General features: G+C 42.3%; 1 protein-coding gene across 1 annotated transcript; it reads right to left on the bottom strand.

The window, feature by feature from the left end:
* Positions 1–4,886: 4,886 nt before the first annotated feature.
* Positions 4,887–5,888, bottom strand: LOC127015425 (olfactory receptor 10AC1-like). Its single transcript, XM_050895355.1, has one exon. The coding sequence runs from the start codon at positions 5,886–5,888 to the stop codon at positions 4,887–4,889; it is 1,002 nt and encodes a 333-aa protein (XP_050751312.1).
* Positions 5,889–15,917: the final 10,029 nt, after the last annotated feature.

The raw sequence follows: 15,917 nt of genomic DNA, 5'->3' as shown, positions 1-15,917 counted from the left end.
CAGATATTTTAAATTCCTACAAAGGAGCACAAGACTCCTCTTGATCACAAAGTGGTCACCCCTAGCTTAGGGACTTGAGGACTTAACTGGTTATCTTTCTCCCCTGAGAAGAATAACAAGGGCAAGGGAACGAATGAAGCTGATAGAGACAGGGTGTAGATCTGGGTTTTCATTCCCAGTAGAAGCAGTGGACACTCCCTCACTCTTCCTCACATATCCAGAGAGAAGCACCCTTGGAGATGTACAGGATTTGCCTGAACAAGGCCATGAGCAACCTGACACAGCTTTGGTGTTAACCCTGCTGTGAGTAGGTATTTGGGCTAAAGACCTCCAGTAGTCCCTTCCCATCTTAATCTTTTTCTGATTCTGTTCATCACCAGTAGATGAACAATCATGTCTTCTTGCCACCAGGAATGTAGACAGCTTCTTACTTGGGCTCCAGTCAAAACGGGAGGGCACTTTCCCATTTATATTCTCCACCTAACAGAGATGGCATACCAGTGGGAAGGACATGGACATGGACTAGATGCAGCATCCCTGCATAAAACTCCACTTACTTGTTCATCAGCAACGTCCTCATAGGTGTTTCTCTACCTACTGATGCCCTGGCTGGACACCTAATTAGGCACAGAAGCATGTTTCCACTGTTGGCTGAACTGCAGGCTTTCTGGCTTTTGTCTCTTGATAAGCTATCCTGCACATGGTCTGGCATGCTCTTATTGGGCTTGCAAAACAGAAGTAAACTAAATTATTATACCATCCTGAAAATGAGGAGGAGGACCTTTCTTTTCCCCAGAAATTACCTGAGAAAATTCTCTTGCCTTCATATCCCAGTTCTGCTCCCCATGGTGGTCCAGGGGGTGTGGAGCCCGACAGGTGCCAGCTGCTTCAAGGTGCTGTGGCAGGAGCAGAGAGCAGCCCACCCCACCCATCAGGACCACATGTAGTTTAAGGGTGATGCGATCAGTTTTGTCTGGTGATGGCTGGGATTTTGTTTCTTTCCAAGTTAACACTTTTGGTCAACAGTGAAGCCATGAGAGACTGAGGGACCTATTGCAAAAAGAAAAAAAATCTAATCAAAACAGGGCTTCATTTATGTTAAGATGCGACAATTTGGGTAGACAAGTGGAAAGCAATGCAAACCCAGCCATAATATGATCTGATTCATATTCCCATTCATAAAACTGCCCTAAGAGGTACAAGTCTGGGTCACGAGTTAGTTACTTTCTAATAGATATTATAGCACATTATATACTTATAAATCCAAAAAGTGCAGTTACCACTCCTCTTCGAGAGCACATTCTTCCTGGGCACATTTGAAGATATTTATTTGTCTTGGTGGCGTTAAGTTTTCACTTTTTTATTACTTCTATCACTGACCTCAGGAAGAAAAAAAAAAGCAGGATTCAATTTCTCCTTGAGCATTACTAACACAACAGCATATGTACAATAAACATAAAATTTGATCCAGAGAAATTTGATTTCTAGTAGAGATGCTGTTGTGGTTTAACGCCAGCCAGCAACTAGGCACCACGCAGCCGCTTCCCCCTCCCCCCTCCCAGTGGGGTGGGGAGGAGGAAAAAAAGTAAAACTCATGGGTTGAGATAAGAACAGTTTAATAACTACAGTAAAATAAAATACACTACTAACTAAGAATAATAATATTATTATTATAATAATTGTAATGAAAAGAAATATAACAAAAAAAAAAGAAATGACACCCAAGAAAAGACAAGTGATGCACAATGCAATTGCTCACCACCCGCTGACCGATGCCCCAGCAGCAATCCGCCCCTCCCGGCCAACTCCCCCCACTTTGTATACTGAGCATGACGTTCTATGGTATGGAATATCCCTTTGGCCAGTTCGGGTCAGCTGCCCCGGCTATGCTCCCTCCCAGCTTCTTGTATACCTGCTTGCTGGCAGAGCATGGGAAACTGAAAAATCCTTGACTTAGGATAAGCGCTACTTAGCAACAACTAAAACATCAGAGTGTTATCAACATTATTCTCACACTAAATCCAAAACACAGCACTGTACCAGCTACTAAGAAGAAAATTAACTCTATCCCAGCCGAAACCAGGACAGATGCTCATGACTTCTTCAACTAGGTTGTAGAAAAATAGGATTATAATATTTTTAGTAATTGAATCACAGCTCAAAATATAGCAATAGTAGTCTCTGCATGACAAATACATACCTCTCTGTAATTTGTAATTCGTTCATATTTTCTAGCTGTTCTTTCCCAGTCTTGGATTAATTATGCTTAAGTGTGAAAATACCTCACCAACATTGAAAAAAATCATAAGCAGCCATATCACTAGTCACTTTGATAGCGTGATTTTAAATTTCTTTTTTCTACACTGACAGCTGAATGTGTGAGTTAATCTTTTAATTTATGGTTTTTTAATAGAAATTTTAAAGCTTTTACGTATGTTTCAAATCTGTGGTTACTTTTATGGTCCTCTTCTTGACAAATCACAGTTGCGTCCACAATCTAAACACAATAAGCTTGCCCTTATTTCTTGCTGTTGTAGCTTAATCTTGGTGTTGTAGTGTTGCTGTCCTGTGTGGAAAAGAAATAGTTGCTACTGGTCACTGCGTTAAAAAACTATGTTCATCCTGAGTGGTTTCAATGTTGACATCAAGAGAAGATATTTGAAACAGACACCTTGCTGTCTTGCAGGTGGAAAGAGGGCACTGATTGTGGTAACATCTTCCCAACTCACTGTGAACTCCATTCCCAGTTTAGCTTCCCACTTGATTTTTGAAACTTGAACTCTTAATTAAATCAAAACATGAAAACTAAAATGAATGCTGAGAGCAACTGTAAACCAAAAACACAATAAAACATGACACACATTTTAGGAGACCTGATTTTCAGCAGTGACTAGGCTAGAGGCCATGTGCTGCTGAGCCATCTGGTCTTCCCTCAGCTTTACATACCAATTTGTAGAACCAGACGGTCTTATATCTTTACATACCAATTTGTAAAACCAAACTGCCTCATATCTTTGCACTTATGCAAGTAAAGCCAAGGGTACACACTGGGTGGGTATTGACCTTCCCATTCTCACTTTTTCTTGGTCTTGTCTAGAAGATAACTGAGCACAGCAGGATCTTTGGAGCCTAGAGCTTTAGGTTAGGGATACAATGCTGGAATTATTAATAGCACCTTCAGTCAGCTTTTTGATGTGGAGATGATTGCAGGGCGAAGTGAAACTGACTCTGAAGCCAGCCAGCTGGCATGGAGCTTCACCTCATTCCTCAACTCCACTTCGGTCTCCTGATTATTTCATGTCCTACGTTCCTGGTTGCTTCCTGAGACAGTCCACTAAAGGGGACTTAAGGCCTTGCACAACAACCCAGTTGGAAAATAAAAAGTTTCTAGAGTCTAGAAATTTTTTATTCTGGGGGGCAAGCACAGAATATTTAAGCATATTTGTTCCCCATTAGCCTGTTCACAGGGGTGTGGACTTTATTTTTTTATATCATATAGGATCCTATCAGATTTTATATGTTTGGTAAGTAATTTCATATAATGGCACAAAACAATCTCAGGAAGGACTCATCTCTTTTTGTCTGTAAATCTTCTATCTATAAATATCTGCAAAAGAAACTCCTATAGCATTCTAGTTTTTATCATTGTAAAGTCAATATGGCTAGTGCCCTTGGCGTGTTGAATGATAAACATAAGGAAAATGGGGGCCTTTTCTCAATAAAGCAAATCACCATCTTTGACAGCTTTTCACCCTCATGATATTAAAGTCCACTTTCTAGGTTTAATCCTATCCCCGCATCAATTTTCACTGGCTACAACTCCATTGTTGTAAACAGCTGTATTAATTTCACCTTGATGCTTTCCTTCTGCTTCAGATCAAAGGACAAAAGAAGCTATTTGGGTAAATATAGGATTATCTGCAGGTTTTCTAAGCTTTTAAAGAATCCAAACGAAGGGAGGCTGGTGGACTGACTTTCCATGTAAGCCAAAATGGATAAGCTGTGATAACATGACTTTGTCAAGGGGAGGTGGATACATTGAAACTTCTTCCATGCTCTTAAAATTGGACTTCCAGCAGAATTTCAACTTCCCTAACCCATAACAGAAACACTTCCCCTTAGTAAACTTTTTGTATTTAGACTCCTAGAAAAGTAAGAATTTTTTTAATGCAAGTGCATTTAATTCTTTTAGGAGATTGAGTATTTATAGGAACAATTTTTAGGAAATGTCTTACCTGGATTGCCAGCAAAACATGACAGTGTGCAAAAAAAAAGGAGCTTTCACTGGTTTCTCTACACTGAAAAGGAGATTTCACTGGTACCCTACCAGTATCAGTGGTACTGGTAGGCAGCACTCAATATACCACCTTGAAGTACCTCCTTGAGTGAAGGTACCTCTTTGAATGGTATGTACCATGGACCTTGAGTACCCTGAATGTTATTCAACATCTCTGCCATCATCCTCCAAACTCTCTTCAGACTTACCAGTCTAAAATTTTTTATTGACTTCCCAGTTTCCAGTTTCTACTTTCATCTTGATAGAAAAATAATGAAACCAATACAGCAGCTTTAAATAATTTTGTGTTGCTCTTTTGATTGTGCTGAGATGACCATGAATGTAAGCAAGAGTATGTATGTGATCACAGTAGTGAGACCACAAATTGATCAAATCTCTTCTTCCTCACAAGTCATTAAAGCATTTCCCTTTAGGTAAAGTGTTATGTTAGAGACTTTTTTTTTTTTAGCAGAGATTTTTTTTGTCATAAATGTATTGATGCATGTTGAATTCTGCCTGGATATTTGCTATAGTGAAGTCTACGGAGAATCTGGTCCTAACATGGTTATGGGGCTGTTTTCCAACAAGCACACACTTATTCTACTAAAATTTACCACACACACACCACAGCTCTGATAGTATCCCAGTTCAGCTGAGCTATTTTCTTTCTCCTCAACATTTTCCTGAGGACCGCTCTGATTTCCTTGTTCCTCAGGCTATAAATGAGGGGATACAGTAATGGAGTAATGTTGGTGTAGACCAGAGACACCATCTTGTCTCGAGCTGGTGAGTAACTGGACTTAGGACGAATATACATGAAGGTGGCACATCCGTAGTGTAGCAAGGTGATGGCCAAGTGTGAAATGCAAGTGGAAAAGGCCTTGACCCTTCCCACGGAGGAGGTGACATGTAACAAAGAAGCAGCAATGCAAACATACGAGGTCAGGATTAGGAGGAAGGGGAGCAGCAGGAGGAGCACACAGGCAGCCAGCAAGGGCAGCTCAGGGGTGTAACTCTGTGTACAAGCCAGGTGCAGCACAGCAGGGACATCACAGAAGAAGTGGTTGATACGATAAGGTTGACAGAAAGGTAAGCGGAAAACAGCCACCGTCAACCCCAGGGCAACAGCAAAGCCTCCCAGACAGCATGCCACAGCCAGCCTGAGGCAGAACCCCTCACTCATCACAGCTACATAGTGAAGTGGCTGACAAATGGCAATGTAACGGTCGTATGACATGGCTACCAGGAGGAAGCATTCAGCCCCACCGAGTGCCACAAAAAGGTGCATCTGTGCAGCACAGCCTATGAAAGAAATGGTGCTGCTGTCCATCACTATCAGGCTGAGGAGTGCTTTAGGGACAATGACTAAGGTATAGCAGAGCTCGATGACAGAGAGCTGACAGAGGAAGAAAACCATGGGAGGATGGGAAGGCTCCATAACCACTGCCATGAAGACCATCACATTCCCTGCCAATGTGACCAAATGGACAATGAGAAAGATAAGGAAGAGGAGGACCCGCAGACAGAGCTGCTCAGAGAAGCCGAGCAGGAGGAACTCCATGGTTGCATCAGTGCTTTTATTGTCCCTCTCCATGCAGCCTTCACATGGCATCTACAGGGAGAGAAACAGAAGGGAGACAGTTGAATTTAACCTGATGCCTGGCAATCAGTTCCGTATAGGAAATAATGTTGCAGTAGTGTAGAACCAGTGTAGTAAAGCTCATTGTGTGGGGAGGAAGGTGATTTCATTTAAAAACAAAACTGATTTCACTCAGTCACATTCAACACACTCTCAGACCCATATTCTCACAACCACCAAGGTTCTTGTGCCCAAATGAGCTGCCTAGGATTCTTTGCCATGACATTGATGACAAGGAATGTCAGCTGTTGGGTGTTCATCACTTCTTCTGAGTTGTTCTTAGGTTGATGACCATGTACAGTTTTTGAACATGCATAAGGTACCCTTCAGGACTTGACACTCATTAGTCTCTCCATCCTGTCCTGCTTTTGAGAGTCATCATTGGACTCTCCCTCCTGATCTGAGTGTCCTAAGAAGCTGCAGATTGATGTGTTGGGATCTTGATGACCATCAACACCTAGGTCTTGCAGACATTCTGCTACTGCTCCTTCTGGTGCTTCCACTCCCAGGCAGACCCATTCGTTCTCTATTCACAGCAATACTGCAGTTCTCTGCATCTGTGCCAGAGATGTAGAAGGACAACCAGACAGTGAGCTGGAGCTTCTGCACTACAATCTGACTCCAATTAATGGGAATTTGAGGTGTTCGCTGATTGGCTTCTCCCTTCCCCACGATGGATCTGCCTCAAAGTTCATAAGGAAACAGGGTTTCAAATGGAAGGGCTCAGTGATTAGACATGAGGATTCCAAAATTAGAGCTGACATTTTGGCTGCTTGCATCTTTATGCCTGGCTCAGCCCTATGGCATCAGGGTTAAAGTAAACAGACTTCCAAACTCGAAACCAAAGATGTCCATGGCAACGTACTCTGTATAATAATTTTTTAAAGAAAATACAAAGCTAATGTCTTGGACTTAGAAAGAATGAGATCTTGCTTGTCACAGGAAGAATGGAAAGTTCCTAGGAATGTGGAGTGATGCAAAGATGTTTAAGTTGTAAAGATCTAGAAAAGATAAGGATGTAGAGAGCCGTATAATAATAAATTACATATACTGGTCACAGGTGAACAGTGGTCATTGCTCATGTGTTCATCATGTAATGCAATATTTACTACAAGGAATAATTCCAGCTCTTTCTATACTTTACTGTAAACCAGGAATAAAAGCAGAGATTCCTTGAAGACTTCTGCTCACATCAAAAACCCAGCAATATTTAAGTATGAAAGAAGCTGGAAAATTATGTTAAATATTCCAATGCCATCAAGAGCAAATAGAAGGAATGGGAAGTTGATGGAAAAAATTATTAGTGGAGACAGGGATTTTTCTGGAAAGAACATATCTCAAAAAAGCTCCAGAAAGAAATAATCAATAAAGTTGAGGAGGTAAATCTGATAAGCCTACATGCCTTTGCCTTTATTTTTGCCACTGCAATCACTGGAACTTGCTGCCCCAAGGTTTCCTTGTGATCCAGTATCTCAGCAGGATTCAAAACATCTGGGGACTCAGGTGAATAATGAAAACATCCACAATTATATATCTCAGGTGCAAAACTAGGAATTAAATCTCTTTGCTTCAGAGCGTAGGTCAGCAAAATGACAAAGTTAGGAAGAAACTTTACCATAAGCTCCAAGACAAAAAAATGGACAGTCAGTGAAGACCAAGAAGGAGCTCTTTAGAGAATGTAGAGGGAGCAGTGATCCTGCAAAAGCAGGTAACTCAACAAGGACTACAGCTAGACACAGTTCCCAGTGGTTATAAAGTCATGGCTAACTCCTGCATCCACCTTTTGCTGCTGCAGGACCTCCTCGACAGCTATTCTAAACAATCTGTCTATAAAGCTTTCTTGACACTGTATGCAAGTAGTAGGTCTTCACAAAAAGCAGGAGTAATGGGTTGATACATGATCTCAAGACTGCAGACTCAATCACTGGGGAACAGCTTGGGCTCCCCTCACTCCAGGTACTGAGACTTTAAGAGGATTCTACTAAACACAACAAAGCTAAAGAGTGGGGAAGAAACAGGGGTTTCCCTTCCTTTCGTTTGGAGCTGATCACTTCAGTGACAACATACCGTCTCTGGGTTAGAAGATAAGGAAATAGAGACTTCTTCCTCTTGATGATGTGCGCGGTTCAGTCTGAGGCTGAGTCTGGCTGTTTCTTGCCCAGTTTGGGGTCCCTCTGGCTGTGGGTGTCCCTAGAGCCAATGTTTTCTTTCAGCATTTCATAATCATCCTCTCTTCTCTTGTGCAGGACCCAGTTCCTTATATACAATATGACACAGAGGTCTTTCCCCTTTCCTGCTGCCTCTGCCCTCCCTGCACGAATGACAGGCAGTTCCATTCCTATCAAGAAAAGGGGGTTTGCAGTTTTTCTTTAAATCAAGCAACAGGATGTATTTCCACCTTCAGAGGAAGGCAGTGTTGTAACACCCTCCTAGAGGGCTCTTGCTCCTTTTGCTGAAGCAGTTGAAAGGAGGTGATTATTCATTGGGCTGGTTTGTACCTGAAATGGCAACGATTTAATTAACAGAATGCATTGCTGCTGCTCTTAAATAAAAATAAATCTGTGGGTCTTTTAAGTAAGTTTAAACCAAACTGAGACTTAAAGGCAAAGCGAAACAGATATAAAAACTTTAAACCCATCTGTAGAACTGTGTGTGGAGTTTTCACCAGTTCAGATAATCCATTATTTCTTACTGACTCAGATGAAATCACTGTTCAGCAGTGGATAGGACTGAGATTATTCAGGCCCAATTTATTTTTATTACCATTGTTACATTCGTTCCTGGCCACTTACACTGAAATCATTAGAGAGATCTGTAGGCTTATGTAAGTAGAAAAGAGAGGCAAAGTCAAGATTTTTGACTGCTAAAATGGAACTGCTTTCCATTAACCCAGCTTGGCAGGAACATGTGAATATGGTATCTTAAGATTTTTCCCAGGACATGGTTTAGAGGAAGTCTACCTTTCAAAATATTCTTCTACAATATTTTATCTATATGGCATAGTCATTTTGGGACAAAACTAGCCCATGCATCAGTGCAGTCTGGGGATGAATTGTGTTGGGAGCAGCTCTGCAGAAAAGAATCTGGGCTTCCAGTGGACAGCGAGATGAACATCAGCCAGGAAGAGGCAACAAAGACCCACCACATACTGGGCTGCAATAGCAAGAATGTGGCAAGCAGGTGAAGGGAAGTGATTATTCCCGTTTGTCTGTCACACATGAAGCCACATCTGGAACACTGTGTCCACTGTTGCAGTTCCCCATACGAGAGATGACAACAAGCTCAAGAGGAGCACATAATGTCCAAGGAGAGACTGAGGGAGTTAGGTTTGTTTAGCCTGGCAAAGAGGAGGCCAAAGGGGGATCTAATTGATGACTTTTGCTAGCTATTGGGGAGCTACAGAGGCAACAGAGCCAGAGTCCTCTCAGAGGGGCACAGTGAAACAGTCACAACATTTGCATCAAAGAAAATTCTGATTGACCATAAAGAAAAAAACACTTCTTCTCACAAGGGTGGTTCAGCACTGGAACATGTGTCCTGAAAGGCTAGGAGGTCTTCCTCCATGGAGATGTTCACATGTTGCTCATGGACAAGGCCATGAGCATCCTGATCTAGCTCTGGAGCTAGCTGTGCTGGGAGCAGGGTGTTAGACTAGAGACCTCCATAGGTCCCCTCCCATCTAAATCTTTCTTTGAGTCTATGATTCTGTTCAGCCTTGGTCAGACGTCCAGTATGGACAGGAGCAGACCTGTGTGTACCTGAGGAGCTTCGCTGTCACAAACTGAAATACTTGTGGAGTTTTGGCTCTTCCAAGGCCACTAGCTGGAATTCTGTAGTGTCACAATTTTGAAATTAAGCAGAACTTAAATGCCAAAGTTGTATTTAAGTGTTTTTACTCTTTTTTAAACCTGTTGTGTAACTTCTTGGAATCAAAGCTATGACAGTGGAGCCTATCCTCTTTAGTCTCTCAGTTCACTTCCTTAACTTTCAACTTTCAAAACTTTTTTTTTATTTCAACTTTTTTCCCTACACTTTTTTTGTTTAAGATGCTGCAAACAATTCAGGGCACAGAATGTCCTTAAAGCATTTACAAAACTGAATTCTGAATCTGGCTGGAATTTCTAGATACTGTTGTGTAATAATGAATAAAACAACAACCTTGAAGCCTCTATCTGTGGCATGTTGTCTCTGCAGCTGTAACAGGAGTAAAATCGAGGAGCTGGTAATTTTATAATTCCACCTAGCAAATTGGGCAGATTATAAGTGGAAGTAAATCTTTACAGTGAAGAGTCTATTTTAGTCAAATGCTTTGCAGAGTAAGATTGCTCCCTCTAGCAAATTCTGTGAGAATTTCAGAACACCAGCTGATTAACTTATGTATAGTTTCTCTTTGTGTTATAAAATAAAATTCAGGGGCTTAGGTGCCATTTCTTACTTTAATTTATATTTATCCTCTTCTCTAACCCAAACTGCAGGAGAAAATCTGCTACCTCAGTAACAATGCAAAAATAATTACAAGGAACTATTCTGACAAGTCTGTTCCAACTTTCTCATCTTCAGATGGTCCTTTTCTGCTGCTGGACTGGAGGTGAACCTAGATGAGTCAGCACGTACCCAGTAACCAATACCACACAGTCAGCAGTAATATGCACTAATTTTTTTTTTACCATAGTGCCCAGCCTTACACTGAAATAAGTAAGGCAAATTATTGTTTCAGTTTGTGTGTCTGTAGATAAGCTGTCATTTATTAACATGCAACTTACCCCTCCCTGCAACGTTTCAACACACGCCTACACATTACCTCCAAAACATGGCTCACCGAACAGGGGAGCGTTAGCTGGAGTGAGGTATGCATCCCAGTGCCAGAACACACAGCAACAAGACAAACAACGAGCGGGAGAGGATGAGAATATGCATGTCAAAGCGACTGCATACTTCCTCCTCTAGCCCACACCTTTGAGGTTCCCAGCATTTTCATTGCATCAGCTTACAGCCAAATTCATCATAGATTAATAAAAGCTGCACGTTAGCATTAGTGTTTGCATGTCTTGAGTCTGCAGGGTGTTAGAGAGATGTACCATCTTCTTTGCTGCAGAGTTCAGCCCTGCTCTCCTCCCCCGCACTCTAACTGTGTGATTTTTTTTCAGTACACACCTGCAAGGGTTTGGGACTGGCCTGCCTTAGCCCAAATTTGTATAAAGAGTTTCCTGGAATCCAGCTACGGTTAATGAATCACATCATATCAGTTTCTATCAGCAATTGCAACATACTTCAGAGTATGTTCCCCTTGGTCTTCAGAAAAAGGACCAGCGCTGGGCTTGCCTATCCATACCTGTGAATTGCCAGCCTGCTCCAAAGAAGGCAAGAGAAACAATAAAGTTGCCCGGGAAGCATTACTGGGAAGCTCAGTGTAATCTGGAGCAATCTGGACAAAAATGGAAACAGCTGAGACACGTACCACGAAGCCTGGAGGAGAAGCATGACCAGTCCCAGCGACAGCCGAGGAAACGGCGCTTTCAGCCCAGACAGCCCTGCAGCTCTGACATGATGGAGAGATGCAAAACTTTTCAGCAGGCCGAAAATAATGTTTGAGCAATATGAAGTAACTAGCCAGTGGTAAAAGAGAATGAAGAGGATAAGAAAGATTGCAGATCTTCTTTGCATGCAAAAGCACGTCAATACTGATCCTCTGGGGGTATCATACTGCTGTAGAAAGCAAAGATTTTGGTTTTAGCAGCTTCACTGATGTTCTGCTGCAGGTATGTTCACAAGCAGAACAAAATAACAAATACTTTGTCATTCAGAAACATTACAGTGACTTATCTGATTAGAGAAGTTAAGGTGGTTTTAAGGTAGATTGCTTGAGTTTGTTTTGGTGATTGATGAAATGTAAGATTCACTCTAATGAAAATGTAACAGTGGCAATGTGAAAATAAATGTTAATATCATTTGAGTAAATGCATTTGTGACTCCAGTAGGCTGATTATGGTAAGGATGTAGCTGGGCCAGGGGCTGGAAATTGCAGCATCTTGACAGAGACTTTTTAACAGGTACTGGATCCCCATTCATTAGTCAACAGGAGTCAAGAAATACTGCCTCCCACAGAGGCAAGACACTGAAACAATTGTGCATAGCCTTTAGGAGAAGCAGTGTTTCGTTATTCCTGTAATGTTCAGAGCTTTCTGGGAACCGGGAACTGAAACTGTCTGAGGTGGTAACAGCAGGATGACTGGCATCAATTTGCCTTGGTGAGATAAAGCATCACCTTGCTCTCATTGAGTTTCTGTTGTTTGGCTTGATAAACACTGGCTGGGAACTCACTCTGGGAAAGATGCTGAACCATAAACCAACCAAAACAGAGTTTTGTAAAAAAAGGGTAGGCAGCCTGGCAGCTGACTTGTCCTCATGGTTTTGTTAAAGGTGGGGCGTTTCTTTCACCTCATTGTACTTACTCATACTCTAACGCAGCCAAAGGCATTGTCTTGCATCTCTGCTAAGAAAATGGTTGCATAAATCAGTTAATACTATCATAAACATGCAGGCTTTTCCTATTTGGAAAAAAAATGAAGTTACTGAAAGAAAACTGGTTTAGAACTAGAGAGAGAAAGGACAAATCTAAAAAGGGAAGTCATGAAAGAGAGGATGAAAAGATTTAAACTGAAAACAGCAAGTGAAAATGAAAAAGACAGACAAACTGAACATTAAGCTACAGGCCTTGGAAAAGATTAACTTGAACTCCTGTAGTTAAGACAAGAAAGAAGGTGAAGGTAGTAAGGAAGGCTGACATTCTGAAGCCAGATCTAACTTTTCTTATGTGATTAAGAACTTGCTTCATGATTATTCTGGGATTTCAGCTTTCCTGGGCATCTGGTTGTGTCTGTGAAGTAATCAGTACAGATGTCCTCAGCCCGTCACAGCCCTTAGGGGCATCACCCTTCACTAATTCTGAAAAACTTGAGATGCCTGTTAGCTGCCCTTTTCAACTCTTCCTCTCGCCATGTGACAGCCCATCACATAAGGTCTCACATTGTGACCACTCCACCTTATCTACAACATCAGTCAAATTCTCAAGAAGAATATCCCATGAGCCTAAAATGGCAGGACTCGATGACACAAAATGACATGGCCTGATATTGCTGTAGGGCAAGAGAAGAAGCATGACGTAGTCACATATCAGTAACTAAAAACATACGAGTGAAAAAATGCCAGTGGAATAATGAGGACCTTAGAAATATTGGGATGGGGAAGAGGAGGGTGGAGCTGGACCACCGTGAGACCAAGAAGTGAGAAAGCCCACCCCAGTCATATGAAAGGATTACATACATGACACCAGGCAATGTTAATGGGGGCTGCAATCCCCTTCATCTCTACCCTGGAAGCCTTTCCCAGTTCAAAATGAGCTGCTGACCAGAGGAGATATCTGGAGAGTGCAACTCTTAATGTTATTGGAAGTTAGTTTCAGATTCATTTGGACAACTTTGTGGATGTCTCTGTGGATCTAATTAAAAGTTTGTTTTTTAACTGCCAGCTTATAACCTGCAGCCAGAGGGGCTCATCTGGCAAGGAACGGAGTAGCTGCATCTCTCATAGTCCTTGAAGGAGCTCAGCAGTGCTCAGCCTCTCTTGGGACTGGGATCTCAGCAGCCTGGGGCCTTGCTGAGAACCACTGGTGTTGACATCTGAAAATCATGTATTTATTGCCTCCTTTTGTTCCCTGTGCAATGGTAAATGAGGCATTGTCCCACTTGAGCTCTTCCTTAGGGTGGCAGTGGCTGAGACACTCCACCTGGGGACATCATTTGTTTTTGCTTAATTTGATCTGATGCAACTGCAGCTCCTGGGAGGAATGGCAGAAAAGCTCATTCTCTTATGAAGTTTTCCACAGGAGACACCATCCCAAGCTGATGCTGCACACACTCCATCCCCAATGTACCCAGGCTACTGCTCATTTCCTCCTCCTCCCATCATGTTTGGCCATCTAGGTTAACGTTTTGCATCTATGTCACTTAGGAACCCAAGGCTCATTTTCAGAGTAGTGAGGCAAGTAACTATTAGATCAACACGTTTTTCCAAAGTTTATTGCAGAAAGTAAACTCTGGCAACCAGCATCCCAGACTGAATGAACAAAGTCCAGATGAACTGGAGCTCATTTAGACAGAGGAACTGTGAGAGACAGTCAATATATGTGTGGTCAAGAGAAAGCAGGTGGGCTGCTGAATCCATTTTAGCACTGAACTCTTGAGGTTGTTTCAAGCTATATTTCAAGCAAGTTAGTTGGAGGTGAAAGAAAAGAGGAATCTGTCACTAATGGTGGACAGAACCTATGTTTTAGAAACCATATACAGCTGCTTGTTGGCCTGGATAGCAAAGGAGCAGATACTCAATCGAAGAGCCATCCAGCTCTTGCCTTCAGCATTCTTTAGCATCATGTCTACTTGTTGTCTCACACAGTGATGTATGCATTATCTACTCCTATTATTCTGTTTCTTGTGTTCACAACATCTCTATATACTTATCTAGCATAAGAGCAAAAACTAAAGCAACTCAGTGAGAATTCAGCAAACTATCCTTAATACAAAGCCAAGCATTGCAGCACCACTGCAGAATACAGGGTGAGATGCAGTAAAATGATATTAGTGCAGGTATCCATGAACACAGATTTACAGGAAATAGTTTCAAGATAAGTGGATGCAAGAGAGACAGACTTTTAATAACTTTTCTGCATGAGAACCTGTTAGAGATAGGGGAGAGACCTATCAGCCTGCAGGGATCCTTAGCTACAGATGTGTCACATATTTAATTTTTTCATTGTGCTCCATGGGTGACCAAAGCCCTTATCTGAAAGGGGACATCGCATGGGACAATGAAATCATGAGCTGCATGGAGGAACAGGGGGAAGAAGGGGACAATAGCCCTATTATTCTTCAGGTGAGCAGGCAAATTATACCAGTCAGTTTCACTGCCCGTTTCCATCCAATTTTGTCGTTGGGACTCCCCTAGCACAAGTAATTGGCAGGTGAGGTGATATTGAACCTTCACTGTAAACACAGGACAAAAAGATCAGGGCCTTACCGCCTTCCAGGAGTCTCAGTGAAGATGTGGCAGTAACAGAGGACTTGTGCTTGGCCGGGCTCTCTGGAACCTTGTGCGGCACCTTGCATTATAGTGCTGACAAACACCCTTCAGCTGTCAGAGTCCTGAACCCTGTCCTGGGCAGGGGACCTGTGGGCACACTTACATTTAGCAAGAGACCATGCTCATGTTTACATGCTTGCTGACCAATACAGCAGAGCTAGGCCTTGGATGGGCAACGAAAAGCCTGATACCTCTGGTGCCCCTAATGTTATCCAAGCCATATTTTCAGGGATCTATTTGGTGCAAAGACTTGTATTTAGAAATAAACTGCTTGTTAGTGCACATGCTAGCTGAGAAGCATATCTATGCCTATTTCTTTATATTCAAACACTGAGGAGAGCTTTCTCCATATTCAGTTTTAGTAACTTTCTTTTATTAGCAAAACCTAATTTTCCCTAATTGGGGAACATAGGCTGAAGATCTTGTGACAGCCTGAGCAACAAACCAAGCTAAGTACTCCGATGTCCTTTCAGGCTGATGAATGGGAAATGTAATCAAACTGCATCAAGTGGATGTGATACCGAAATGCTCCTCCAGCTGTACAGAAGCTCTTCACTGAATCACAGAAACATAAGAAACTAGGCTGGAACATCCAACCTCCTGCTCAGAGCTGGAGCGTCACTAACGCCACATCACATCATCATGGCCTTGTCTAACTGAGTCTTGAAAGCCTCCAAGGTTGGAGACTCCTTCACCACTCTGGATACCAGTTCCAGTGCTGTGCTGCCTCTCGGTGCAAGTTTTTCCTAATGTCCAACCAGAACCTCCCAAGCTGTGATGTACAGCCATTGACCATTACTGTTGATTTAATGGAGCTGTCATAAAACTCTGCTATTTGGGACTGGAAGGGGAGGGAAGAGGGGGACA

This window comes from Gymnogyps californianus, chromosome 1 (assembly GCF_018139145.2).
Source record: "Gymnogyps californianus isolate 813 chromosome 1, ASM1813914v2, whole genome shotgun sequence".
NCBI classification, from domain to species: Eukaryota; Metazoa; Chordata; class Aves; order Accipitriformes; family Cathartidae; genus Gymnogyps; species Gymnogyps californianus.
Note: the sequence above shows the minus strand (reverse complement) of the source record. Positions and strands in the feature narration are given on the sequence as shown.

Coding starts and splice junctions, on each gene's coding strand:
- LOC127015425 (XM_050895355.1), bottom strand. CDS start 5,888: ATGCCATGTGAAGGCTGCATGGAGAGGGACAATAAAAGCACTGATGCA.